The 27,130-nt window shown below is 40.4% G+C and overlaps 2 protein-coding genes across 2 annotated transcripts in view; both read right to left on the reverse strand.

The window, feature by feature from the left end:
- Positions 1–9,934, reverse strand: part of DYRK1B (dual specificity tyrosine phosphorylation regulated kinase 1B) — a 33,264-nt gene extending 23,330 nt beyond the window's left edge. Inside the window, exon 1 of the mRNA XM_039325533.1 lies at positions 9,725–9,934. The gene's annotated coding sequence lies outside the window, so the exon portion shown is untranslated. The remainder of the gene's footprint in view (positions 1–9,724) is intronic.
- A 678-nt stretch (positions 9,935–10,612) lies between these two features.
- Positions 10,613–25,976, reverse strand: FBL (fibrillarin). The gene is made up of 9 exons (XM_039325534.1): positions 25,057–25,976; positions 24,847–24,909; positions 22,744–22,929; positions 18,859–18,953; positions 17,394–17,564; positions 16,360–16,492; positions 13,331–13,443; positions 13,002–13,147; positions 10,613–12,178 (listed from the first exon to the last, which is right to left on the reverse strand). Exons 1-9 carry the CDS (start codon positions 25,064–25,066, stop codon positions 12,145–12,147), a joined length of 951 nt encoding a protein of 316 aa, XP_039181468.1. The 5' UTR covers positions 25,067–25,976; the 3' UTR covers positions 10,613–12,144.
- Between the last annotated feature and the right edge of the window lie 1,154 nt (positions 25,977–27,130).

Here is a 27,130-nt window from a genome sequence, read left to right on the forward strand (position 1 = left end):
CTGCCAATATGATGAACTTGACTAAGAACTTGAAGCTGTATGCAAATACCACACAATTTTCCCAGATGCCTATTGAATTCCAAACATGTAATCAAAATGAGTGCAGTTGTCATTTCTGGAGGTCTCTATTTGCTTTCTACCTTTTCATATGTTGATCTCCACCAAGTTTTGAAGCATTGGGGACAAAAACTTGGAAAGCCAAAGGCATGTGCTCATCAAAAAGTATTTTTAAAAAGCCTTATTTTTGTACATTTTCTCAACGTAATCTGGTCAATTACTGAGATAAGAAAAAATGGAAAAGAAAACCCCTTCCTTTAAGTTGGAAGATTACATTACTTTTCTTGCAAAAACAAAAGTTACTACATCATAGCTACATCCAAATGACCACTGGATAGCAGAAGAATGATACAGAAAAGCCTCAGTTGCCATCTAGTGGTCATTTGGATTTTTGCCCAGATAATTCATGGTACTCTCAACTGGAAACAAAAACACATTTTCTATCTTTCTTCTTTAGTCGGCAATTTCTCTATCTCTAGCTGCTTATCATTTGAGTTCCTTGTACATGAATCTATGAAAAATATGCAGTTTATCAGAACAGTTCTATTGAGTATCCTGACTCCTGACTAAGACTTGTTCTATAACCCAACACTAACTATTGATAATTAAAAATTACACCTATGCTAGGGCCACAATATAAACCCAGAAGGAAGTGGATGCAAACAACCTGATAATTAGCAAATTAGATTTATTTTGGAATGTGTTCCATTTATCAATGAACAAAGATACACTAGTGTAAAAGAGTGATTGGTTTAAAAACAGCTGCATTAAACAAATCACATCTAAAGAGATAAGAATTTGATGCCAGCACAAGCTGAAAAACTGCACTGCATACCAGTAAAAATTTAAAATTTTAGACTTTCATGGCTGCCGGTGAGTTCTATACATATCAACATTGCCAGCTCTGTTGCTGCAATGGCTTCTGATGGAACTGTATAGCTAGCACAATTGCATGGCTCCTACACAAGGAGAATGCACAACAAGCTTTTTGAGGCTGCATATGTCTCTTGTCAGAACACTCTTGCTGTTCAGAGTAGATGGGGGGGGGGAGGGAAGGGAGGAAGAGAGGAGAGCTTACATGAAAAGGAGACTGAGGAGGGGTAAGGAAAGAGAAGCATGTTACAGACACTTTGCAGCAGAGGAAATACTAGCCAAGGAACCAAACTGCCATGTATGCAGGGTTACCTAGGGGAGTTTCAGTCTGTCAGCCCACCCTGGCATTGTACGTCACTGGCATTGGGCCAAGCCTGCACTCTGCTTCCAGGCCACAGGCTACGCATTAACCCTCTGCCTGGTCCCTATTCTGCCCTGCAGATTTCCACCAGGCAGCAAATTCAATCCCCGCCTCTTCATTTGCTTCTGTGCAATGCTATCTCTGCCATGGCAACAAGCTTCTCATTGGAGAATCAGAGCTGCTGAGGAGCCAATGAGAAGCCAGGCGGTGTTGCTAGGTTCTCCGGGATGCAATGGGCTGATTATGCCCAAACAAAGCAAGAAAGAGAAGGCGAGAGTCTCCAAAAATACCTCGGTGAAGAACTGGCTCTCCTTCCAGGAACAGGGGCTAGAAATAACCTGCAAAGGGAGACCCAGCAACAACAGGGTTCACAGTGCTGGCAGAATGCCATAGCCACTCACTGCAGCCGTGATCTCTCTTGCGTGGTGACTCTTACAGCCAGCTGGGTCAAAAGCCCTCCAACCCACCCCCCCAATCCCAAGTGGTGCTTGAATCACATTTCGTATCTTTCTCCATCTTCAGGGTAACAAGCAAAAAGGGCTTCTTGGTTTGGCCACAAGGCCCTAGCAGGTCCTGCGTCCTTTTGTGCCAACCACAAAGCATTCAGTATCTTTCTCAGAAGAGGCTCAGTGCCAGATCAGACACTTTCATATAGTTAAGGAAAATACGTGGCCAAAATGAATGGCCCTACCAACAGGAAACAGCTGTGCTATAATATTGGGCAGTTAAAAGAAGGACTATATATTCTCCAGGCTTGAGACTGTAGCCAAAGGCCACTGGAATAAACTGTGAACCTTTCCCTTAGATAAATCAAGGTCTGGATCAAGCCAAGTCTTTCTACTCTAGGACTGCCCTAATTAGCCAGAAAAGCAGCCCCCCCCCCACATGGCGTAGTTACTTCCTGGCAAGAGAATTATGTATCTGGGAACCTACTGCAATCCACTGGAGGTGAGGAAAAGCCCCAAAAGGTCATGCAATTGCAGTCCTAAACGTGCGTTTCAGAAACACCTTGAAAAATTAAAATAAGCAAAATCCTTGCAGAACATTTTAAGGGCATATGATCTCATGAGGAAGGATGCCAAACAGTCTTTGGGTTTTTTTTTTTTTTAAGCTAAGGATTATAATTTATGTCAAAAAGGTACACAGATCATTCTCAGCTTGAAAGCTTTCATATACTGTACCTTTTATTTTAAACAATAAATGATGAGAAATATCTCCTTCTTTAAGGAAAAGTTCATTCCATGCTCCACAACTGTTTTACTCCCTACTGTTTAATAATTTCAAATATATTGCAACCTGTCAATAAGAGATAGCATATAGTTTGTAAACTGTTTGAGATGCTTTTATACAGGAAATCGTATACAAATTTATTAAAAGTGTATATAATTACTTTACAATATTTAAATCAAGTTTATATGTCACAGTATTTTTTTTCTGAAAGGGCCTAAATTACTCACCTTCAATTGAACCCATAACAATAAAGCAGATGTATCAGCCTCATTATTGGGTGGGGGGGGGGAATCAAAAAATCAATTGCATAATTATTAAATTACATGGAACTCAAATATAATATAAGGAAGTCATTCCTAAACCTGTTCTTATCAGAAACTCAAAAATAATATCACAAATACATAAAATAAAATAGGAACGACTAGGTAAAAGAAATCTTTCTTTAAAAAAAGTTTATAAATCTGAATTCACCTCTTGGATTTTAACAGAAGTTACTTCCAAATGTGCTTAAGATAGCAGCCTGTTTTGAAACAATAAGCACACTTACTGGGAAGTCTTATGAGCTACACTTCTGAGTAAAAGGTAGACTCTACAGAGATGACTCAGGGCACTGTGACACACATCACAAGCTTCAAGATCTACAGAAGCCCAAAGAATATTTTCAATGCATCACAAAAAATGTATGAAGATATCATACAGCAGAAAACAAACTGTAAATGAAAATACAGTTCCTAGAATTGCTGCCAACTTTCCTACTGAATAAGGTACATGGAAAGCTCAAATAGCAAGTGAATGGAGCTTAGTTATAGCAGGAAAAGTGTGTGCACCATATTTGGCAGTAACATAGATGACATGATTAACCTACAAGCCATGTTTGGGTGTGAAAGATCCTGCCTCGGTGCAGAAACCTTGAACAGACAAGCCATTCTGGGATAAACTGAAGGTTTATCAGCCAAGTAACTCATTGCCAACAGTAATTACATTTGAGTGTTAACAAGACATCATTCAGATGGCATAATAAATCACAAGCCAGCTTCATTATCTCAAATGTTGAAGATAGAATTGTTTAAACTGAATCATAGTTAAAATTAAGTAGTACATTGAGTTCTGACAAAACTCAACCTCTAATGTTCAAAAGTGGAATAAAAACACTTCTGATAACTTTATAGGAAGGAGGGAGGACATGTATACGGGAGATACACATAAGCTGGACTTAGTGTGCTAAAGATAATACAGTGATGATGGGCAAAAGTAGCCAATATATTTTAATAGCTCAAGATGCTAAAATATCAGCCCTTTTCTTACTTATCCATAAATTTATAGGTGAATCTTTTTAAACCATTTCTGCATTTCATATAACAGAATTTAACGGATATGTGCTATATCAAAACTGAGCTTTTCTGAACGTTTTATCATATGAACAAAATTATTTCCAAATTTACCTTTTTAATCAAGTTGTTAGCACTTTCAGGGAAAAGGGTTCTAACATTTTTAGCACTTATTGAAATGGATAAACTGATCATATTTTTAGATGTGATGAGCCAAGATTGTTCATTGTAAAAATATGTGGATACGTACATGAATCATGTTAAAGTTTATTTTTAGGGATTCTTTTCTACCTAAGCTTAAAGTTGAAATCTTTATTTTCCCTCTTCTGATACAGGATATCTCAAATTGACATTTATAGGAATAACTTTCAGGACTTTTTCCTAATTACATTCAGGATAACCAAAACCAAACACCTGAATTTACCTGTCCCTTTTAAAATATCAGAAATGACCTGCTCTTGGCATCTTAATTGTAAAATAAATCATAAGGCAATTGGAATTAAAGTCATACATACTTCTTACTTCTATTCTACATCTGAAATATTACAAAATTAATCTTAAATTACAAGAATTTGAATGATTACTATATCATAAATATTCTTTTGGACTCGTAAGATTTAAAAATATCTGCATTTTAAATCCTTTTTTCATTAGAAAATTCTGTTTTCCTACCTAATATAACTGCAAGTTTTGTTCACAATGTTGATAGATGCTGGAGTAGCCAGAAATTAAGTCCGAAAAGATAAATAATAATAATAATAATAATAATAATAATAATAATAATAATAATAATATAATAATAATAATAATAATAATGATGATGATGATGTTGGAAGGGACCTTGGAAGTCATCGAGTCCAACCCCCTGCTCAGGCAGGAACCCTACACCATTTCAGACAAATGGCTGTCCAGGTGTAATCCTCCTCTTGAACCAAAACAAGTTTCTCACATTAAATGTACTATTATTAATAAACTATAAAAGGGATCAAATATAAAAAATACCAGCAAATAGACATTAGAAGGCATCAAAAAAGAAGGTAGAAAATCCATATCAAAGAATTTACGGCCCCAAAATTAAACATGTAAGGAACAGAACATAGGAATGTTGGTCAACAAAAAGTTACATTTAGAAAAAAAGAACAGTTGAGAGTCTATCATAGACTCTAAATGTAATAGGTTTAGATTTTTGGAGAAGACAGTAATTCTTCTCTGCTAAATTCTTTATAGCAAATCTGAATCCATGTCACCAATTTGGAGCTAAAGACACCCCTAAAACATCCATTTGCACGAATTGTCAGAATATACGAACATAAAGACTATGTAGGTTAGGAGCTAGTTTTAGTGATTTAAATTGCTGGAGAAATGATTCAGAATAGAATTTAGCCAAATAGTAATGAAATACAAATGGCCTATACGACTGCATCTGAAATTTCTAAGATTGTCAATGTACAATGTCCTTTGGAGTTATATATGTTATTAGCTCCATATTCTCATGTTGCTTTATGTGCCCTGTAAATTATTGGTTCAGAACTACAATCAACAATACCTGTATGATTTTCCCAAGCTATATGCTCTTTCTAAGTTTAATAGGGTTGTAATTTTTCTCTATCAAAGACAAAGATTGATCTAATATATGCAGTATTATACTATGGCTAGTAAAATAAGATTTGCCATAATATCCAACCTCTTGCCTGAAATATGAGTAAAGAATAGGTTATCAGCAATTATATGCAAACCTTACACATTTCCCCAATTTTGAAACTCCTATAACTCCTATTAAATTAACATACAATGTTGAGCCAAGTTTTAAAACTATACAGTATTAGAATAATCAAGCAGCTAAGAGTTTTGTGTTTTCATAGTATTCAGGAAAATTAAAGCAACCTACCAGACTAGTAATAAAAACTCTCTATTTACAGAAACCGAAACTACTTTTTGAAAGTCATGGATTCAATTATAACTTTCAGATTATAACATTCTTGTCCATGCTTACATTTAACAGAAAATAATTTCTCAAGATGATAAAATATAGCTTAATATTAGTTTGTATTTTACATATCCTATGGCATTTTAGTTTCTCTTTAGAAATAAAAACTGTTGGCTAACATGACTCCATGTTCCATCAAGTTTAAGACCTCATCCAAGCTATTTCTACATAACACAGTGATACTCTAGGTTAGCCATACAGGTGACTGCAATTCAGCCATACTCCATAAATGTCATTGCAGGATACTTGTATTTTAGTGTCTACGGCAATTTACCCTGGTTGCCTATAGGAAATTATGTTTTGGCATCCTCCATGAACTGGTTTCTAGACAACTAGTGCAAAAGTGATAAATCTGGGGGGAAAGCTACATCCAGTGAATTAGATTCTTGAATATGAACCATGGAACAAACTATTTCACTTTAAAGGAAAATGTAATCATTATGAATTTGAAGTATATATCTTGACTTGCTTGTTGAATTACCAAATTAGATGTTCTTACAGAACCTTTTTTATAGTATACCCATTCTTGGTTTATGGTACTCTGTGGATTCAAGAATTAACTTTAAATTGACATATGAATTAACCCTTTTGTAACAGAGTAATGAAATTTTCTGTTGTTTCTTCAGCTCTGTGATTGTCAAAAATGATGTCTCTTATACACTAGAGATATTTCTCATTAATAACATGTAAAAGTATTAGCCTCTCAATATCCAACTGAAAAATCCAAATTCTTGTTTTTGGGCAATGAAACAATGGCTTGTTATTCAAAATCATTTATATTGGGCTAGAGACTCTCAAGTATGTTACCTTTCATTATATACAGATTTATGAAATCATTCAGTTCTGTCACAGAAATAACTGGAACTTATCTTTATTATGTTTATCAACATATCAGCAAATGTCATAGTATCAGTTTGCAACAACAGGAAATGCCTCTAATGTGGTAACCTTTATATGTTCCCTGGGGCAATTTCATTTCTTTCAGTGCAGAAAGTACCCTGAACTTTAGCCCAAATATGGAAGGTTCTAGAACTACAAAAAATAAGCAAAACATACCTAAACAGCAGAGTAAGCTAGAGAAATTATCTACTTGGATTTTCAAGATGAAGTATCCGTCCCCTCATCTTCAGAAGTAACCAAGTCCACAATGTATTCTTTATACTTCCAAGGCTGCTTTTCTCTCCTAACAAAATTTCAACTCCCTATTCTACCTGCTAAAGTTCATGGACTGTATAACCTATCATCCCATGGTCCTTTGCCAATGATTTCCATTGCCTCATATCCATTAAATTCTCTTCAGCTTTCCTGGTTTACATTCACTTTTGCATAACAGAATTCACTTATCAGTGATGCTCTTTTTGTTGCCTCCCAATAACCAAGCAGACAATTATATTACTTGTTTCCACTACCCAATACCACTAGTATAGTTATATAGGGTATTATGATCTTAGAGCAGCATTCACAAGAAATTTAAAACTAGGATGGATACACACACACACACACACACACACACACAATCACTCAAGTCTGAATCTTTGTGACCAAAAGCTCCTCCATTTTGGGGCGATGAGCTTTTGGTCACAAAAGCGTCCAGGTTTTCAATGATCCAGCCAAAATTTGATCAAGAACAGGGTTCCACAAAAATCAAACTAAATCTTCACAAATTAAACCATGCAAGAGTTAGACTAAACAAGAAGCACAACAACAATTTAGTCTGAAACCATAATTATTTATGCCTTTCGAACAGTTTCATAATATGTTATTGCACAAATTGGATATTAACAGAGAAATGTGAAGGCTGTATACAACACCACATAAGCCAATCCCAACCTCAATGAACAACATCAGATTCAATTCAGGAACAGCTGAGAATTCCAGGAATCCAACCTACCATCAATATCTACAATATTTCCAAACAAACAAAATCACTCTGTGCTACTTAAGCTTGACAAACTAATACAGCATTTTTTGGAACTCAGCAGCTGAGTTATTTGCTAAACACTTATTTTATAATAGTCAAAAACCATATTGATTGATATATTACTTTAACATTTTTGTCATAAAAGCAGTGTTTATATATGCTAGTACCTGTCCAGATTAGAGAATTAAGTTAATTCCATCACTTACTGATGGCAAATATGTAGTGCAATTTATTTTCCAAACATTATTGTGAATTATCTACATTGTATAATTTTATTAATGTTTAGTCAAAAATAAGTCTCACTATATTTTTATGGTTTATAGCCAGGCAAAAATGGATTGCAGCTTTACATTGCCTGACTGAACACAATGGTATTTATTTCTGAGAAGCACTAATAGGTTCACCATGAATTTCTCCTGAAACTTATTGGCATCAAGGAGCTTTTCCATTCTCTGCTCCTACAATTCATAACTATTCTGAATTATATTGTTACAACTGCTAGCATTATTTATGGTGGCATTTATATTTAACTTAATAAACTCAGACAGGAGATAAGAAACAGGTCACACTAGAATTAGTAATACTGAGGCAAGATGGCAATTATGAGTTTTTTTAAATTTCATTTGGTTGGGGGGCAATGGCAAAAATACAATATATATTAGGACAAGGAAAGCATTTGAAGGTCATGAATTTCAAGAAGAGTGACAGAAACAGAAGCAAATATACTACATGTCACAAGATTTAAATGATGTGAGGGAAACATAATTTTGCTTCCCTAAAGATAAATCCTAAAGCAATCAATTCACCCCATTAAGATCAATATAGACACTTTATTTTAAGGTTCAGGTTTATCCAACTTAAATCTTCAACCAACAGTCTCCTAAAAATAATGGGGCACACTGAGGCACAATTTATACTTTTGGAAAAACAAGGGCCTTTAGATCCTAACTTGTCCAAAGTTAGGAGAGCTAACTATCTCTTCATGTATCCTGAATACCAAACATTGAAATAATGGTTAAAGGGTTGCAAATGGATTTTATTGTAATACAAGATTATAAAACACACACATACCAGAGACACAATCTGTGCTAGTGTTTTTAAGCACAGTACAGAGCAGTCAGCTCACCCAGAGATATTTATCCATCACAAATTCTGGAAAAATAAAGTGGGACGGGGAGGGGGGGGAACACCACCAAATCCTGTGATATCTTAAAGACGACCGAATTGACTGGAACCTCAATTTTACTAGTACATCGCTGATCTTGAGCAGCAATGATTCTAGCAACTGTAACAGCATCAGCAATCATAATGCATTAAAAAAAAAAGCTCCGAAATAGAAATGGATGAATGCCAGAACAGATCTCATTCCTTTTGGAAAAGGTATCGAAAGGGGGGGGGGGGCGAGAAAGGAAAAGAAGCAAAGAGAGCCTGGTTGAAACTGACTATCACGAAGGCAAGGAAAAGAGAGAGAAGAGAGATGGGCCGTCCATGCACCACCACCAGAGAAGCAGCAGCAGCGCGCAAGAAAAAAAGGAGGCGGCGGCGGCGGCGAATCCGATCCAGCGGGCCGGGCCTATTCTGAAGCCAGCAGCCGGGAGGTTGCGGCGGGCAGAAGTTTGGGGGTCAGGAATTGGGAGAAAAAGGCGACGGCGGCGAGGGAATCAGGGTGGGGTCGGGGAGGGGACGAGGGCGGGGCGGGACGGACGGGAGGCCGAGCGGGGTTCCGCCCGAGGCGAAGCCGGAGAGCCGGACAGGGGCGGGGCCTGACGAGGCAACCCGGCTCGCTGGGCTAAGCTGCCCGCCGCAGCCCGGCTGTGAGGTGGAGGGAAGGCGGGCGGGAGCTTGCTGAAGCGCCCCGGAGGCTCTTCCGCCTGCCCCGCTCCCGCTCCCTTCTTCGCGCTGGGAAGGGCCCTAAGGTGAACGGGAGGGCGGGAGGCGAGGGAGCGACAGCCGGGCGGGTCTCTTACCTGAGGAGGCGGCTGCGGCCCGCGGCGTGTTTCAAAGCTGGGGCTGAGGAGGAGAAGCGCGCTGGGGGCGGGGCGCGGCAGGCGGGCGTCTTGCGCCCCCACCCCCAGCGCAAGGGGCGTTCTCCGGCGGCTGCTCCGGCGCCGGGATTTCCCAGTAATGCAACAAAAAATGGCGACCACAACAAACCGCCTCCGCTGTCGCCGCTAAGCGCATGCGCCCCGTCGGCGTAGCCACGTGAGGCAGCGGGCCGGGAGAAGCAGAGAAACGACGGGGGGATGGGGAGGCAAAGAGAGAAATGGACGCCCGCCCGCTACGAAGGTGCGTTCCCTGCCGAGGGTGCGCATGCGTCAGAGTCTGCAGCCCGTGCAGCTGGGCGTATAGGCAATCTCGGCATCCCCCCCCCCGCCCCATTTGCAGAATGGCATCGACGAAGCCTAGAACATTTTCTACGTGACATAGAAGGAAAGGGTAGCATTATGGGCTGCACCATTGAAGAGCGAGCGGGAGGGGGGAGGAAAACTCCCTTTAGGTTTTTCAAAGGTCTTCCAGGTGTAAGTAGAAACGGAGAAAGCGATCTATTGCCGCGTTGGAGAGAGAGAGATTTTCCTTGAGCTAATTTTCAAGGTTTGGTCGGTGAGGGGGGCTGGAGTTAACGCGCTCTGCAATGCCCTGACGATATTGCAAATCGATGGGGTAGGATTAGCACATTTCAGTTTCGCAAGCTCCGGATCCCTCTCCTTGGTATCACCCCTGAGAAGGAGCAGCGCGGGGGAAATTCTTTTTCCCACCCCCAATCAGTTGCTGCTGAAGATTAAACCGTTTTTAAAAACCTAACACGTCCAGGTTTCATAACGCGAACATGAAATAATGCACAGGAACCCCAACCCTTTCTGGACAGTATTTAATAAAAGCAATTTGGAGAAGAAGAAAAAAACCCTTCAACATCGCTACTGCTGAACAACTTTAAGAGGCATTGAGTGCCATCAGTAGAGAATGCTAAGAATATTCACCACTATTGCAAATGCTAAGAACACCTAGCATCTGCCGGTCTGAAATCTTGGACTAACCTTACCTTAATGGCATAAAGATGCTGGAGCATAGAATCTGGTGGCGTTACCTATGGATGGTGCCACTGCAATATGCAGTAGTCGTGTGTCAGGGAAGCTTTGGAAATAACTAGTGCATCTGGACCAGAAGATTTAAAAAAAAAAGTGAAAAAGAGCTATTCTTTTTACAGTTCTTTGGCTACTTACAAAGAACTGGGATGCTCCTTCTGAGGCTTAGCTCTTCACTTTGCTAGTTTATTACAGAAACCCCAAAATTTGTGTGAACATTTTTCATTACAGCTCCCTATTCACTGTTCTTTATTCCTGAAATTAAACTGCATACCCAGGTTTCTTTCCCTCTTTTAAGATAGTAAACATTTTGAATTATACATTGTCAAACAGCTATCACATACAGTATAAGTATCTACCTCACCAACCCTGAAAATCTGTTAGAATTGACAATAATCAGCAAGTACCAGCAGATATGATTTATAATTCCCATAACTCTGGGGTTTGTTTTCCGGAAAGATTCTATATAAATCATTTTTTAAAAAAGCTACTTTTATAAGGCTTTTATAGTATAATAGTTCCTCCGACATTCCATTTTGGCTTTCCTCCCCATCTTATATCAATTTGAATGTCAATCTGAACTGTACCTGAATCCAACGCATAGGGGAATTTTTTTCTGTAAGGCTTTAATTGGAGATGAGAGTCAGTTTGGTGTTAAAAGCACCCAGCTAGAAACCAAGAGATCATGAATTCTTCTGCATCAGACATGAAGCAGCTTGGGTGATTTTGGGCCAGTCTTTCTCAATCTTAGGAAAAAGACAGTGACAAGCCATTTCTAAGCTATGTTGCCAAGAGAATCGCTGGGATTTGCCCATGCAGCTGCCAAGAGTCAAGACAGACTTGGAAGCAAAAATAAAACAAATCTGAAAATGGTCAATCATAACAGAAATAAATCACCTTAACATCTAAGAGGCAACACTCTATACAAATTTCATTTAATCTACTTTAACATTGTTTTAGGACGGGAGGTGTTTTAATACTTCACATATACAGTTATTTTAAAATGGTGGATGCAGATACTAGGCAGTATGTAAGCACAGTTAATGAATGAAAGAGTTGGGCTCAAGTTCCTTGATTCAGTCTGAGTTAAGTTTTCCAAGTTTTGCCTCACCCTCAAAACTACAAACAGTCTAGTAGGTCTCTATATTACTTATTTTAATAAAAAAATATACACATTTCAGAATGCCTCGGAACATAGATGCAGTACAGCATCTTAAGACTGCTGAGTCCCAGGCAATAGCAAGAATCCTGACATAAAAAGTAAGAAAAGTCCTTTTGCCCCTATTGCAATGGGCATCAACTATTTATGTGTTTTGCTTCTTCGGTTTAGGCGGCGGTCTGTAAGAGAAGGAAGATTAGATTAATTTTTTTTTTACGTTTATAGACAAAATAGAAAGGGGAGAATCTGCTACCTGAATTGGAAATAAACAGGGACACTTCAGTCCTTTGTACATGGCAAAACGATCCATTGTACAATTCAATATTTTCAGGATTTGCCTACAGAACCTTTTAATAAAGTCTTCATTCATAAAAGTATCTATCTGCATTCCAAAGTTTTATACAGACTCGGAGGTAATCTATGAACAACAAGAAAGGCTCTATCTCAGCATCAGACTTTGCTATAGCTGCAAAGAAAGACTCAGAGATATAACGGTAATAGTAGGCTGGTTTTCCAGGAGGCAAGAGATAGTCAAACAGTGAACCAAAAATAAAAAATGTCCAGACTTATCTCAAGTTTGAATGATTAGTAGGCCAGGACATGTCCCTGATCCACCCAGTGTCACAAGTTCAAGAAAAACTGCATGTACTATATGCTGAGTCCCAGATTAAGCCTTTTTGACATCATCCAATGAAAGGGAGAGATGCAATTGATGAAAAAGGCACTTGGAGAGATATTTTTCAATAGACACAATACTAGATTAGATGGACAAAAAATGCTATTATTAGGGATAAGGTTGATATAGGGCTTACACGTATGAAGGTTAAATGAGATAGTGAGTATTTTGAATGATTCTGGATAAGCAAGGGCATTATAGCTGCTGTTGCTGGAGGGTGGATAATGATGGACGAAAAGATTATATTTTACTGAGGATTAAATACTACCTTGCCAAATCTCGGGAAGCACACAGAATTCCACCAGTGGCCTCTGGTTTCCCCATACCTGTACATGCCAACCACCACAGCATGATCTCGCTCATAGGGCTCCAAAGTCAGTTGTTCCTGGGGTTTCATATTTTCCTGCTGCATTTTCTTTACTTCTGATGCAAAGACTGCCTCCGGGGCCGCTGTTGAATCAATACAGTTGGCCTGGAAGACAGGGGAACGTGTAAGCATACCAAATCCTCAACTCCAACTAGATTAGGGGACACCTTACCACTTCCATCTAATACAGGAATACAATGCAGTGATTGTTAACAATGATCATACCATTCCCCTATTGGCCCAACATTCTACAGCCAGAAAATAAAACAATCAAGATTAAAGCCTTACTTTGATGGAGATAACAAAATGACCACCGTTCTTCAAAAAGTTGTGTGCGTTTAAGGCAACAATACGTGACTGATCGGGCTGAGCCACATCTGCAAAAATGACATCCACCATGCCTGCAAAGAGAAAGTGTATATCAGAACATCTACTGACTATATGCAAAGCCTCTAATTAATTTATAGTTTATATTACAATTAATATGTAATCATATACCTTATAATTAATCTAGCTCAGCATTTCTCAGCCCTGGCAAATTTACAATCGGAGAACTTCCAACTCTCAGAATTCCCAAGACAGCATGCTACTGAGGGTTAGAAGAACTGATCTTATTACCACACCCACCCAGGTTGGGGAAATTGTAGGTCAACCTTGAAAAGTGTAGGCAATTAAGCTAAATGGATGCCAATGATAGAATTTTATTTATCTGCAAAGCATAGCTTGGGCACTTAACATTCTGAAACACTTTATTCTAAGAAAAACAGGTCCTGAAGATTCCTACTGCTTTCTTATATTCTTAAAATTCTGCTATTCCTTTATTCAAGGTGTAAGATGGGCAACTAAAGTAGTTTAATGATATTATTTATTTATTTATTAAAATTTATAGACCGCCCCATTCCCGCAGGACTCCGGATGGCTAACAATAAAAACACAATATAACTTAAGAAGACAAACAATACAGCAACATTCATCCAGGGGTCAGATTTTATAAACCCCAAGCCTGCCGGAAAAGCCAGGTCTTAAGCAGCTTGTGGAAAACCAACAGGGTGGGAGCGGTCCTAATCTCCGGGGGGAGCTGGTTCCAAGACGTGGGCGCCGTCACAGAGAAAGCCCTCCCCCGCGGCCCTGCCAAATGGCATTGTTTGGCCGACGGGACCTGAAGGACGCCCAACCTGTGGGATCTAACCGGACGAAGGGAACTATGAGGTAGTAGGCGGTCTCGCAAATAGCCTGGCCCTTTAAAGGTAATAACCAACACCTTGAATTGGACCCGGAGACCAATAGGCAACCAGTGCAGCTCACGGAGGATAGATGTAACGTGGGTGTACCGAGGAACACCCACAATCACTCGCGCGGCTGCATTCTGGACCAACTGTAGTCTCCGAATACTTTTCAAGGGTAGCCCCATGTAGAGCGCGTTGCAGTAGTCCAGACGTGAGGTGATGAGGGCATGAGTGACTGTAAGGAGAGCCTCCCGGTCCAGGTAGGGTCGCAGCTGGTGCAACAGACGAACTTGTGCAAAGGTCCTCCCAGCCACAGCTGTCAAATGATGTTTCAATTTCAGCTGTGGATCAAGGAGGACACCCAAGTTGCGAACCCACTCCGAAGGGGGTATATTTTCCCATGCTAGAGTCAACACTGGACAGTTAACATGATCCTTGGGAGGCAACATCCAAAGCCACTTGGTCTTATCAGGATTGAGCCTGAGTCTGTTAACCCCCATCCAGACCCTCACGGCTTCAAGGCAACGGCCCATCACATCAGCCGCTTCACTGGGAGAGCTCGGGGAAGAGATATATAGCTGGGTATCATCAGCATACTGATGAAACCTCACCCTGTGCTGTCTGATGATCTCACCCAGCGGCTTCATGTAAATGTTAAATAGGAGGGGGGAGAGGACCGACCCCTGTGGCACCCCGCATTCAAGGGGCCTTGGGGTTGACCTCTGCCCCACCAGTACCGATTGCGACCGGCCAGAGAGGTAGGAGGAGAACCACCGTAAAACGGTGCCTCCCGCTCCCACCCCTCGAAGTCGTCGCAAAAGGATACCATGATCGATGGTATCAAAAGAGCCGAGGTGGCGCAGCAGTTAGAGTGCAGTACTGCAGGCCACTTTAGCTGACTGTGTTCAGCAGGTCAGCGGTTCAAATCTCACCGGCTCAAGGTTGACTCAGCCTTCCATCCTTCTGGGGTAGGTAAAATGAGGACCCAGATTGTTGGGGGCAATATAAATATATATATACATTGCTTACTGGTGTACACCGCTTAGAGAGTGCTTGCACTTAAAGTGGTATATAAGTCTCATAAATAAATAAATAAGATAAATAAATAAAAGCCGCTGAGAGGTCAAGTAGCACCAAGACAGAGGAATAACCCGTCTCGGGCCCACCAGAGATCATCCATCAGCGCGACCAAAGCAGTTTCTGTGCTGAAGCCGGGCCTGAAGCCAGATTGAAAAGGGTCTAGGTAATCCGCTTCATCCAGAGACCGTCGGAGCTGGAGCGCCACCACTCTCTCTACAACCTTACCCAAAATGGGTAGATTGGAGACTGGACGGAAGTTATTTAAATCAGCCGGGTCCAGGGTAGGCTTCTTGAGAAGGGGCCTCACAACAGCTTCCTTCAACGGTTGCAGGAAGGACCCCTCCCTCAACAAAGCGTTGATCAACACCTGGAGCCAGCCTCGTGTCACCTCCTTGGCGGCCGAGACCAACCAGGAAGGACACGGTCCAATAAACAAGTGGAGGCGCTCATCGCTCCCACCGCTCTGTCAACATCCTCAGCGGTCACGGACTCAAATTCATCCCATAAAACTGGGCTAAGACCTGCCCCGGTCATCTCAGAAGGCCCTGCCCAATCGGAGTCTAGGTCTGTCCGAATCTGAGCGATTTTGTCTGATAGAAACTGCACAAATTCTTCCGCCCTACCGTGCAAGGGCTCCCCGGCTTCCCGAACGTTAAGTAGGGAACGGGTCACCCTAAACAGGGCGGCGGGGCAAGATTCTGCAGATGCAATAAGTGTGGAAAAATGCGAACATTTTGCCGCTCGTATCGCCACTAAATAAGTCCTAATATAGGCTTTTAAAAGTGTCTGGTCGGTTCGGAGTTTGGACATGTGGACTTCAACTCCCAGAACGATGGCTCAGGAATTCTGGAAGTTGAAATCCACAAGTCATAGTTTCTGTAGTTGCTCATCTCCCCACCCTACTCCCCCGGAATAGCGGAAGAAAGCAACAGACAGGGACTCCCCTCTAAGAAGCTCTTAAATTAGCACACATGGGTCTCTTTGGGCAGGAATCATAGCTTTACATCTTACCAATCAACATGCGATATTTGTGTGGATGTCGTGCATCCTCAATGACAGGAATGATGTTGGTCCGTTTTTTTGCTACATTGATGAGATCACGACCTGAGCGATGGGAGAACTCCACAGCATACACAAGCCCTTCCTGTTCAACCAGAAACAGGAAGAAAGGAGAATCGGTGCCTTGCTTGGCTACATATATATGGAGGCCAACAGACAGAGAAAATATTCATATCTTGGGGGGTGCTGTTAAATGAAACTATTTAAAAATAATTATTTGGAAGAGTAATGATCAATCCTATGCAAGTAACCCTTCCCTGTGTTGCTTCCCTTGATTTTTCTTTAGCTAGGTATTATTGTAATAGAGAGGCATGCCTCAACCTCACAATTATATTTATTGATTAGATTTTTATCCCGCCTTTACAGCATTACTTTATAAGTAACTCAAGGCATACCTAATACTCCCGCTCTATTTTCCCAACAACTTTATGAGGTGAATTGGACTGAGAGAAAGAGAGGGACTGGCCTAAAGTCACCCAGCCAGCTTTCATAGTTTCTAGATCAATACCTTAAAGCAGGATCTCCAACCTTGGCAACTTTAAGATTGGTGGACTTCAACTCCCAGAATTCCCCAGCCAACCATGCTGGCTGGAGAATTCTGGAAGTTGAAGTCCACCAGTCTTAAAGTTGCCTAGGTTGGTGACCCCTGCCTTAAAGCACTACACCAAACTGGCCCTCCATGGTGGATCCCCAATTGGGAACCATTTCTCCTCTTCCCTTATCTTTCTTCTGATATGCAATTGAGGAAGAGATTGTCTCCCCTCATCCAGAAATCTAAAAATGAGGTCCAATGCAACTTTCAACTGGCCACTGAAGCCAATCAAAATCCATGGAAATGCATTAAGGCTTAGGAAAATTGTTTTGCCTAATGATTCAATAGGAATTAACTGCAAAACAATTGCAGCAGCAGCTTATGGCAAGGATGAGGCACTTTTAACATTTACTCAGGTTATAGTCGCTATTTCGGCTTCTGAGCAGTTTCTTACCGATCCCACTATATCAGAGACATGAGACACCGTTGTTCCTGATGCTGCTCCCAGGTATAACACTTTTGCTCCCGGTTTGATATGAATCTGATCAATGCCTCCAAGGATGGCAGCAGCCAACTTAGAACGAAAGGGGTTCCAGGCACGGTATTCCACTTTTGTTTCACCCTCCTGGAGTTGAAAAGCAAAGCATCCTGGATTGAGAAAGCCTTCATAAAATGAAAGAATCCTTGGAACATGCTTCTAACTTAACTATGGTAGTTCTCAACTTATGATCACAACTGAGACCAGAATTTCCATTACAAGACAAGGTGATTAAGGAGTTGTGTCTGATTTTACATCTTTTTTTGCCAGTTAACCAAATCACTACAGTTGTTGAGGGAATTGTGCAGCTGTTAAACCAGTGATTCTCAACCTTTCTAATGCCGTGACCCCATAATACAGTTTCCCATGTTGTGGTGACCCTCAAGTGGGTGTGGCCACCAATAAGAGGGAGTAGGACAGCTAGGGAAAAGGGAAAAAAATGGCAGACAGCATGGTTTGGCGACCCCCGTGAAATGGTCATTCGACCCCAAATGGGGTCCCGACCCACAGGTTGAGAACCACTGTGTTAAACAAATCTGGCTTCCATCATGGATTTTGCTTGCTGGCTGGGAAGGTCACAAATAGTGATCACATGACCTTGGGATGCTGCAACTGTCGTAAATACATGCTGGTTGCCAAGCAATCATAATTTTGGTCACGTGACTTTGGGGATGCTGCAACAGACATAAATGCGAGAACGAGTTGTAAATCACTTTTTTACTGTAAATCACTGTAACTTCTAACTGTCGCTAAACAAATGGTTGTAAATCAAGGACTGCATATATTCCCAACTGCACTTACAGACAATCCTACAACTAGTCTAGTGAAAAGAAGGACTAGGGGAGACATGATAGCAGTGTTTCAATATTTGAGGAGCTGTCACAAAGAAGAAGGGGTCAACCTATTTACCAAAATACCAGGAGGTAAGACAAGAAATAATAGATGGAAACTCAACAAGGAGAGAAGCAACCTGGAACCAAGGAGAAAATTCATATCAATGAAAACAACCAGTGGAACGGTTTGCCCTCAGAAGTAGCGGGTGATCCATCACTAGAGGCTTTTAAGAAGAGACTGAACAGCCACTTGTCTGGAATGGTATAGGGTCTCCTGCTTGAGCAGGGGGTTGGACAAGAACAGGATTCCACAACCCCTGGGCCACAGCCCACTACTGGGCTGTGGCCTATTTACAACTGGGCCGCGGACTGGTGCACATGATTGCAGCCCAACTCGTGCAAGCAGCGGGCCAGTCCGTCGCTTGTGCGAGCTGCACGTATGCAGCCTCGTTCCCCAAGGCCCCGTCCAATTCTCTTATTCTATGTTTCCTCTTTCTTGTAGGTTTTCTATTGTTTTGTAATTTTCCAAAGAATTCCCTGATACTCACCTCTACAGATATTCTTTTCTCTCCATATACAGATTCTCCAGGTACCAGATTTAGTGTGACTAATGCATCTTCTTTTCCTCTGCAGATGAAGACACCTAAGTATGGTATACAAAAGATTAATTCATATAGTAGTCATAGATATTTAAATGTTCCAGACCTTGGCCTCTAGTCAACATTCTAAGAGCACAGTTTGTAGAATATGACACAGAGAGAGGAAATATAGTTGCTATTTCCCCATCCTTCAGTTATTCACAGGCTATTCTTCTTCCCCCCCCCCAAAAAAGGACCAGTGGTATACAAATAAAACCCCAATCATGGATCCATAACGTAGCCCCTATAGTTGGTTATTCAGAAACAACTCTTATTCTGTTTAACTAGGTTTATTCTCAGAAAAGCAAGCATAAGACTAGTTGTCATATCAGACAAACAGCAAGGGTACCTTGTGACTATTTCAGCCTGCTGCTGCTACTTTCTAAGTTTGTCAAGAAGCCAAATGGAAATTTCAAATAACATAATAGGAAAAACAACCATCTCTTTAAAACATGTCTATGTCAACAGCTCATGAACTCTCTTTCCAAGAATTTGTAATATACATACTATGCAGCTTGTGTTTATTTGTATTCCGAGTAACGCATTAAGCTTATTATAGCCTGGAATTTAAACACTCATGCAGTAGCCATTGGTAACAAGGGATTACACACAGGCACATGCATGGAATTTTATACAGGCAAACGAGCCGGCTGGCAGAGGCGAAATGGGGGAGCATTCTCTCTCCCCTCAATACTTGGCACGAAAACTAAACTCGATGAAACCCTGTCTCTAGTGCTCAAACACGGAGAGGGGCAGAGTGAATAACTTTAAAGGGCTTATTTACAACAGTGACAACTAGAATATTTCCAGATTTAGCAGGTTCTTTTCAAGGTCTTGTTAGATGTATTATTTTCCAGTGGGGAAGGAAAGGCATTATATATTTTTTATGTTATTAAAATGAATGTTCTAAGTTCTGTGCTTCCTTGGCTTAACAATAGCTTCCTATGATATTTAAAATTTAAAGGATATTTTTTATTAAAACACTACTATAAAGAAAATATTAGAGTCAGATTAGGCTTTATCTGGACATGTGACTTCTTTTCAATCAAGTAGCCCAACCTAGTTGGAGCAGTTTCAAGTAATTAATGCACAATGAAATGCTAGAATTAGGCCTTAGCAATTGAAACCATGTTACTAATTTAACAACTGCAGTGATTCACTTAACAACTGTGGCAAGGAAGTTCACTAAATTGGGCAAAATTCATTTAACAAATATTTCATTTAGCAACCAGAAATTTTGGGCTCAACTGTGGTCATAAGTCAAGGACTACCTGTACAATAAAAAGTCAGGCTTTCCAGCACTCTACAAAATCATGTACTTGCAAAGATTCTAAGCATTTATTAGGGAAATAACTTAAGACTTTTCTTCCTTGGAAACAAATGACTGTTCAGAAGATGGTCTTAAAAAAAATGGGTTAAAGGAGAGGTGTAATGGAGACAGCCTTGCTCACCACCAGCATACTCTAGCAAACGACTGTGAGCAAATGGCCTTTGGGTCTAAACAACTTTCCATCCATAAACCAATATTCTGTAATTGACACAGCCTTGTTATTCATCAGCTAGCTAAAGCATCTATTCTGGCCATAATTTTGGTCATAGCTAACAAGGTATTACTGGAGAAGAGCCCCTCCTCCCCTCCCTCAAATCCAGAATCTGAATTTGGTACAGTAGTGCCTTTTCTGATTAGCACATTTTATCCAAAGATTCAGGTAGTCCTCGACTTAGAACAGTTTATTTAGCGACTGTTACAACGGCATTGAAAAATGTGACATGACCATTTTTTTCAAAGTTAAGACCTTTGCACTATCCCCAAGTTCATGTGATCAAAATTCAGAGGCTTGGCAATTGGTTCATATGTACGACCGTTACTGTGTTCCAAGGTCACGTGATCCCCTTTTACGATCTTCAGACAAGCAAAGTCAATGGGGAAGCCAGATTCAGTTAACAACCGAGTTACTAACTTACCAACTGCAACGATTCACTTAACAACTGTGGCAAGAAAAGTTATAAAATGGGGCAAAACTCACTTAATAGATGTCTCACTTAACAACAGAAATGTTGGGTTCAATTATGGCCATAAGTCGAAGACTGCCTGTATAAGCTTTCATGAGCTGCAGCTCATTTCATCAGATGCATAGAGTTCTCTATTAAGAGGTATAAGCTAATATGAGTGTGTTTTGAGTTGGTCTTGACCCCTGGTGACTGCCCTGGACAAGTCCCTGCAGCTTTCTTGGCAAGATCTTTCAGAAATTTTTTGCCATTGCCCCATTCCTAGGGCTAAAAGTGAATGTCTGGCTCAAGATCACCCAGCTGCCTAAAGTGGGACTAGAATTCACAGCTTTTCACAGCTTTAAGCCTGTTGCTTAACCATTACACCAAACTAGCTCTCCATTTGGAGTATAAAGCAGTATAATTTGCTGAATGTTTGCGTGCTTTTGTGTATGTGTGTGTATGTTCAAAAATGTATGCTGCCTGTTAAAACAGGGCTTCACAAAGTGGTTTGCAGTACTTTAAAATTACATATGTGAATATTTTGGACATAACATTGTTACTATGTCCTGAAGGAGAGTAAGAAGAAAATAACTCAAACACAGCCAATATTTTGACGATTAAGGGCACATCTAATGTTATTTGGGGCAGTCAGAGCTTTACAGGAAATAATTTCATGATGCAAAATGGTGATGCCAGAATTTTTGAAGGGAGTAATTCTTACATTTGAGGAAGGAAATTTCTTTTTCTTTTAAAAACACTGTTAAGTCTGGTTTACGATTTCTTTCTTTTCCTACTTGTATACTGCCAAATCAATACAGACCCTTGGTGGTTTACAAAATAGTCAATAGAAAACATCTATACATGGTTAAAATGTCCACAGTAAGTATCAATCAAATTAAAAATAACCAATTCTTAATCAAGTTTGCAATACAATAATAATGAAAAATAATCAAAACTATTAACAAAACCAAGTATTAAAATGAAATACCAAACCATTTGATCAGTATAAATGCATTCAAAGAAAAAGAAAGACAAATTGTACACCATATGTTTTTCAGCAGCATTCCATCATATGTATCTCCCACTCTGCTAGAAGGAATGGAGGAATTCTAAGGGAAGTGTATTATATAAGCTATGATGCCAAGCTGACTAAAATAGATTTTAACCAACTATTTCAGAAGGTTGGAAATGCCACTGAGAAATAGTACCTTCTGATTATCATTTCCCTTATTTTGAGAACGTAAAGTTTAACACTAGCCGTCCTCCAGGAAAATCATACTGGAAGGGCCAATTAAAATAGAAGAGGTGGTCCTGCAGATAGGTTTCAAGCCACAGAGGGTTTTAGGCCAAAACCAAACTTCAAATTGCCCCTAGAAACCTATTGGTAACTAATGTATGGCTCACGTAATAAGATAATGGGGTCTATTAATGCTAACATCTGTTAGCACCAATCATTCCCCCCCCCCAAATGATCTCCAAAAGCTAGTCCCATGAAACCACATTGCAATACTCTATAATCAAGAAGCATCAAGGATATAAGTCAACATTGTGAAAATTTACAGGGCAGTTTCCTAGTTTTTCTAACTTTAAATCAACAAGAAATTGTATCAAGAGTTTTCAACAACTATTCATGCTGCCAAAAAACAGCTTCTGGAATTGCATTCTGTGTGGAATTCCAGGCTGCCTGTGCCTTTTCTATACCTATGGCATTATTCCTCCATCAACCTTTTAGTAGAGAAAGCTAAAAAAATAAAATTATATCCTTACATTGAAGCTAATATATGACATATTGGGTTGTCTTACCTTCGTGTCTGTGGGGTTCTATAGTCACCTTTTTGCCTCCTTTGAAGCCACCCCGTCCTCCTCGTCCACCACCTCGGAAGCTACCACCACCTCCTCGTCCACCTCGGAAGCTACCACCTCCTCCTCTTCCACCTCGGAATCCACCACCACCACCTCGTCCACCTCCACGAGATATAAATCCACCTCCTATGAACAATGAGGGGGAACAGATGGCATAGACAGCACCTGATCAGTATTAAACAACATCCCAAAAATTGACCGCAAGATAAAACCTGTACAGCCAAAGTTTGAGATTGATGATATTAGCTCAACACTTATCCCCAATGTGTTCCCCTCAAAACATAAGTTCTGCGAAAAGGAGACCTTTTTCACAGTGTACTTCCACTTTCCTCATAAAAATCAAGATTAGATGCTCAGCAATGTCTTATCATTTCTCTTGAAAAGAAACCCATAGGATAACTAAACAGAAAAGATCCAAAAAGATTTAGACCTTTATTTGTTCCACTGACAAATACAGATTTGAGCCAGGGCCGACAAGACCACAATTAAAAAAAAAAAAAAAACAATTTTCAGAGAAACATCTTTAAGTTTTGCTGTTTGCTTGCAGATGTTTCATTAGCCAACCAGGTAATGTCAGAAGCAAACTAATCTGGCAGCAAACAACCAAGCTCAGAGAGCACTAAGAAGTCCACAGTTCAACCCCAAGCCACATATACTCTTTTCTATTAACATCTTTAAAGCAAATTTAGGTAAGAACCATAAACCTTACTCATTTTGACAAGCAACAGAATAGGTAAAAGAAAGCAAAAGCCTACAGATAATCCTCACTTAATGAATGCCCTGTTTAGCAACTCTTTGAAGTTACAATGTACTGAAAACATAACTTTACAATCTGATCCTTACACGTATGCCCTTTGCAGAGTCCTATTGTATGTTTCATAGCTGTCTTCTGACAAGCAGAATCAGTAAACTATCAAGTATTAGTTACACTGTGTTTCAAATAACTATTGCTTAGCAATGGAGTTGCTGGTTCCAATTAGGATCTTTAAGCAAGGACTAATCTGTATACAATTATCTGTATACAATTATTGTATACAATCTGTATACAGTTGTATACAATACAGCTATTTGCAACAGATAGCTAGTAATCAATGTCATTATATAACCCATTAATTCTTCAGCAAATTACTCCATTACTGCTGACTAGTTTAGAAACCTACATTAGATTCAAAAACAGAGCAGACAAAGTATGCTCTAAGCAACATAAATTTCTACCATAATTATATCTGTTGATGTGGTAATGGCATCACAACATCTTATCGTGGTGGTGGTGGTTCAAGTACCACACTAGCAAGGGCCAACCTGTAATCTCAGGGAAAAGTTAATACATCAGATGTACATTAGTCACATATTGACTAAACTATTAACAGAAAATGCAACTAAGCATAACTTTCAAGTAAAAAAACCAATTATTTTGATTTCAGCTCACCAAAATGGTAATGATAACGAGGAATCCATGGAGCACTGAATGTGAGATTTTGGCAGCTTTTCCTATGATCTTATTTCTATTTTGTTTGAAGGTTGTTTTAGATTTGTTTTAATTGTTTGCTTTATTGTATGCCACTCAAAAAGTCATGTTAGTGAAATGGGGGGGATATATAATTTTGATAAATAAAATCTACGAGTTCCTTTGGTTTCCCCTACTTTGATGGTATGTGGGAACGACTTTGGGAGACGGGAGAGAGCTGCAGCTTAGATAATGGTCCGATAGACGAAACTCGAGTCCGAAACAGGAAGAATGGAGGAAGCATCACAGAAAAGACCCTCGTTTTCAGGAGAGTAAAATGAGGGATCGGAGGGCTACTTTCAGACTTACAAGACTGATGTTAGCTTTGCGAGATAGTCCACGCAAGAACCACAACGAAAGTTTTAGATACTTTTACCGGAAGCTTCCATTGACAGAATCTTAAGTTTGACAATATCACTCACCCACTCTCTGCAATCGAGGTCTAGGCGACGGTGGAACAGCAAGGAGCCATTCCAAGCCAATACAAAGATGGGGAGGGGGGGGGGGAAGAGAAGAAACTCGCAAGAGTAACCAACCTCGGCCTCCTCGGAAGCCTCCACGTCCTCCACGGTCCCCACGTCCTCCGCGAGAGGTAAAACCTGCAGGCAGAGAATCAGAATCAGAAATGATCACAGCAACCGTGCGCCCGAATCCCTCCATTCCCACCAGCTGGGCCGTGTAGTCGCCACACAAGCGCCGCAAATAAACTCGACCGCGCCGAAAAGGTTTCCTCACACGCGCCTTACCGGGCCGCATGTTTGCAGAGAGCAAGTCAGGCACCTCCTACCCCACGCGCCTAAAATTCCAGGACCGGAAATGCAAGCGCGCAGGTCTTCTGCGTCATATGCCGCGGGTCGCACAGGAACTACGCAAAGATTTGTGCGCACGCTGGAGCGTGCCCCCGGGCTTTTTGGGGAATGCAGTTTGCTGCAGTGATTTTTTTTTTCTTTTCTTCTTCTTTTTTTTGGTTCGCGGTATCTATCGCTTCTTTCCTTTTACGTTTAAAACAATTTTTCCCTCCCTCTTCTTTTTCTCCTCCAGCGGTGGCTGGATTAAGAGAGGAGCTGCTGATCCCTGTGGATCTACTTAGATGGCGCTAAAGGCATTTTATTGCGGAAGGAGGAATAGCAAATGGCGACCTTAAGTCCTGGCGCGTGAAAACCAGGGCTGGCTAGGAAAACCATCCCTCTCTTGTCAGTTGAAATGCAGAGAGAGAACAAAAATATAATTTATTGCCTTTCCAGACACGTGAAATCACAGTTAGGATTGTCAGCTGATCCAATAAAATTTGGTCAATCGTTTCGGATCTTGAAATCAAGAATTTGTGTAAGATTTTGGAAAAAATGTTCCGAAGCAAAAAGACAAAGGGTTTTATGTTGCCGCTGGCTTTGCTTTTAAGAGATGGGATTTTTTTTTTCTGTTGCACGGAATGAATGGGGATTGTCAACTGCAGTTTGTAATCATCTTTTGCTTTAAAGGGAGATGTACAGCGCTTCTGGCTTCTCAATTCAGTCAGAAACACTTTTAGCAAATCAAATTGTCCCACAATGTAAACTGTGTATTTATACTTAGACGTATATAACTGCAAATTCTGCAAGATTTAATATATATTCTTAAAAATGTAATTCTAGTTTACAAATGTTTGCATGATTGCCTGGAAATAATCTTTAATTAAGATTTGTAATGGAATAAAGATGAACAGCCAATCAATTTAATATTATGGCTGAAACATGTATATAATCTCTGAGCAAAATACCCTTGCTTCATTCCTGAATAAACACATGTAGCTCATTCCTGCCTCTAGCCCTGTTTTGAATATCTCTGTATTCCTATAATTTTATATATGAATTGTACTTGCTTGAGGTCTAAACATATAAAATAATAAGAGATTCACCTTAGTGAGCTTCACTGAATTATCTTTTTCTCACTAGGAAGAAAAATATTATCAGGAAAATGTTTTAACTACTAAATCAAAGATTTTCCAGAAAGTATTTTTGATCATTAGCGGTTGAGACTTTTAACAGGAAAGAAATCTGAGTATTGAGATAATATTGAAGTTTGTCTGATTTCAGACATGTAAATATGTGACAATACCACTTTAAATGTTGCACTTCAATTTTTTTATATATTGATGAGAGTTGGACACCCCCTCCCCAGCCCAACTAAGAAATAATCTAGGAACACCCCAACTAAACTGGGTCAACAGCAGCCTGAGGCTAAAACAGCAAACACTTGACACACACAATGAGGAACCAGCTAGCAGCAATCAGGACACAACAATAAAAGTAATTAACACCTTTTAGGCAAGAAAAAGGAACTAACAATAGTCACAAACCAGCAAATCAAGAAAGACAAATTTTAACTCACCAATTAGAAATGGTAAGTTTGTTACCAATCAGAAATGACAAGTTTGGAAACCACAAAAGGGTATAAAAACCCCTGTTTAAAGATCACTCTGTCTAGCTAGCCGGGGACTCGAGCTGAATTGTCACTCAACGCTGATCCTCGAAATTAAACCTCTTTCTGGTAGCTGGCTTCACGATCTATTTCTTCTGCACTGCGCCATCAAGGAGAATCCCGGCTGGAAGAACCGAACGGGGGAGTTCCTCCCAACAATCTGGCGACCCACGAAGGGACTTCCAGCTCACCCAGCCACCGGACCGGGCCCGGAAGAGTCATCACCCAGCCGGCAGCGGACACTTTGATCCGTGGGGAAGCCTCCTCGGACCCTGCCCGGTCGGCATTGGGTAGTAAAGGGAGTTTTTGAGTCTTACGCTCGAACAGCTACCAGGAAAGAGGGTAAGTGCCACCAAATTTAAA

This window comes from Crotalus tigris, unplaced genomic scaffold (genome assembly GCF_016545835.1).
Source record: "Crotalus tigris isolate CLP2741 ecotype Arizona unplaced genomic scaffold, ASM1654583v1 scf7180000024338.4412243, whole genome shotgun sequence".
In the NCBI taxonomy this organism is placed as follows: domain Eukaryota; kingdom Metazoa; phylum Chordata; class Lepidosauria; order Squamata; family Viperidae; genus Crotalus; species Crotalus tigris.

Excerpts from the sequence above, each read along its gene's own strand:
- FBL (XM_039325534.1), bottom strand. Across the intron at positions 22,930-24,846 it reads AGGCTTCCGAGGAGGCCGAG|GAGGTGGATTTATATCTCGT; the intron begins GTTGGTTACTCT and ends CATTGTTCATAG. Across the intron at positions 18,954-22,743 it reads AGAACCCCACAGACACGAAG|GTGTCTTCATCTGCAGAGGA; the intron begins GTAAGACAACCC and ends TACCATACTTAG.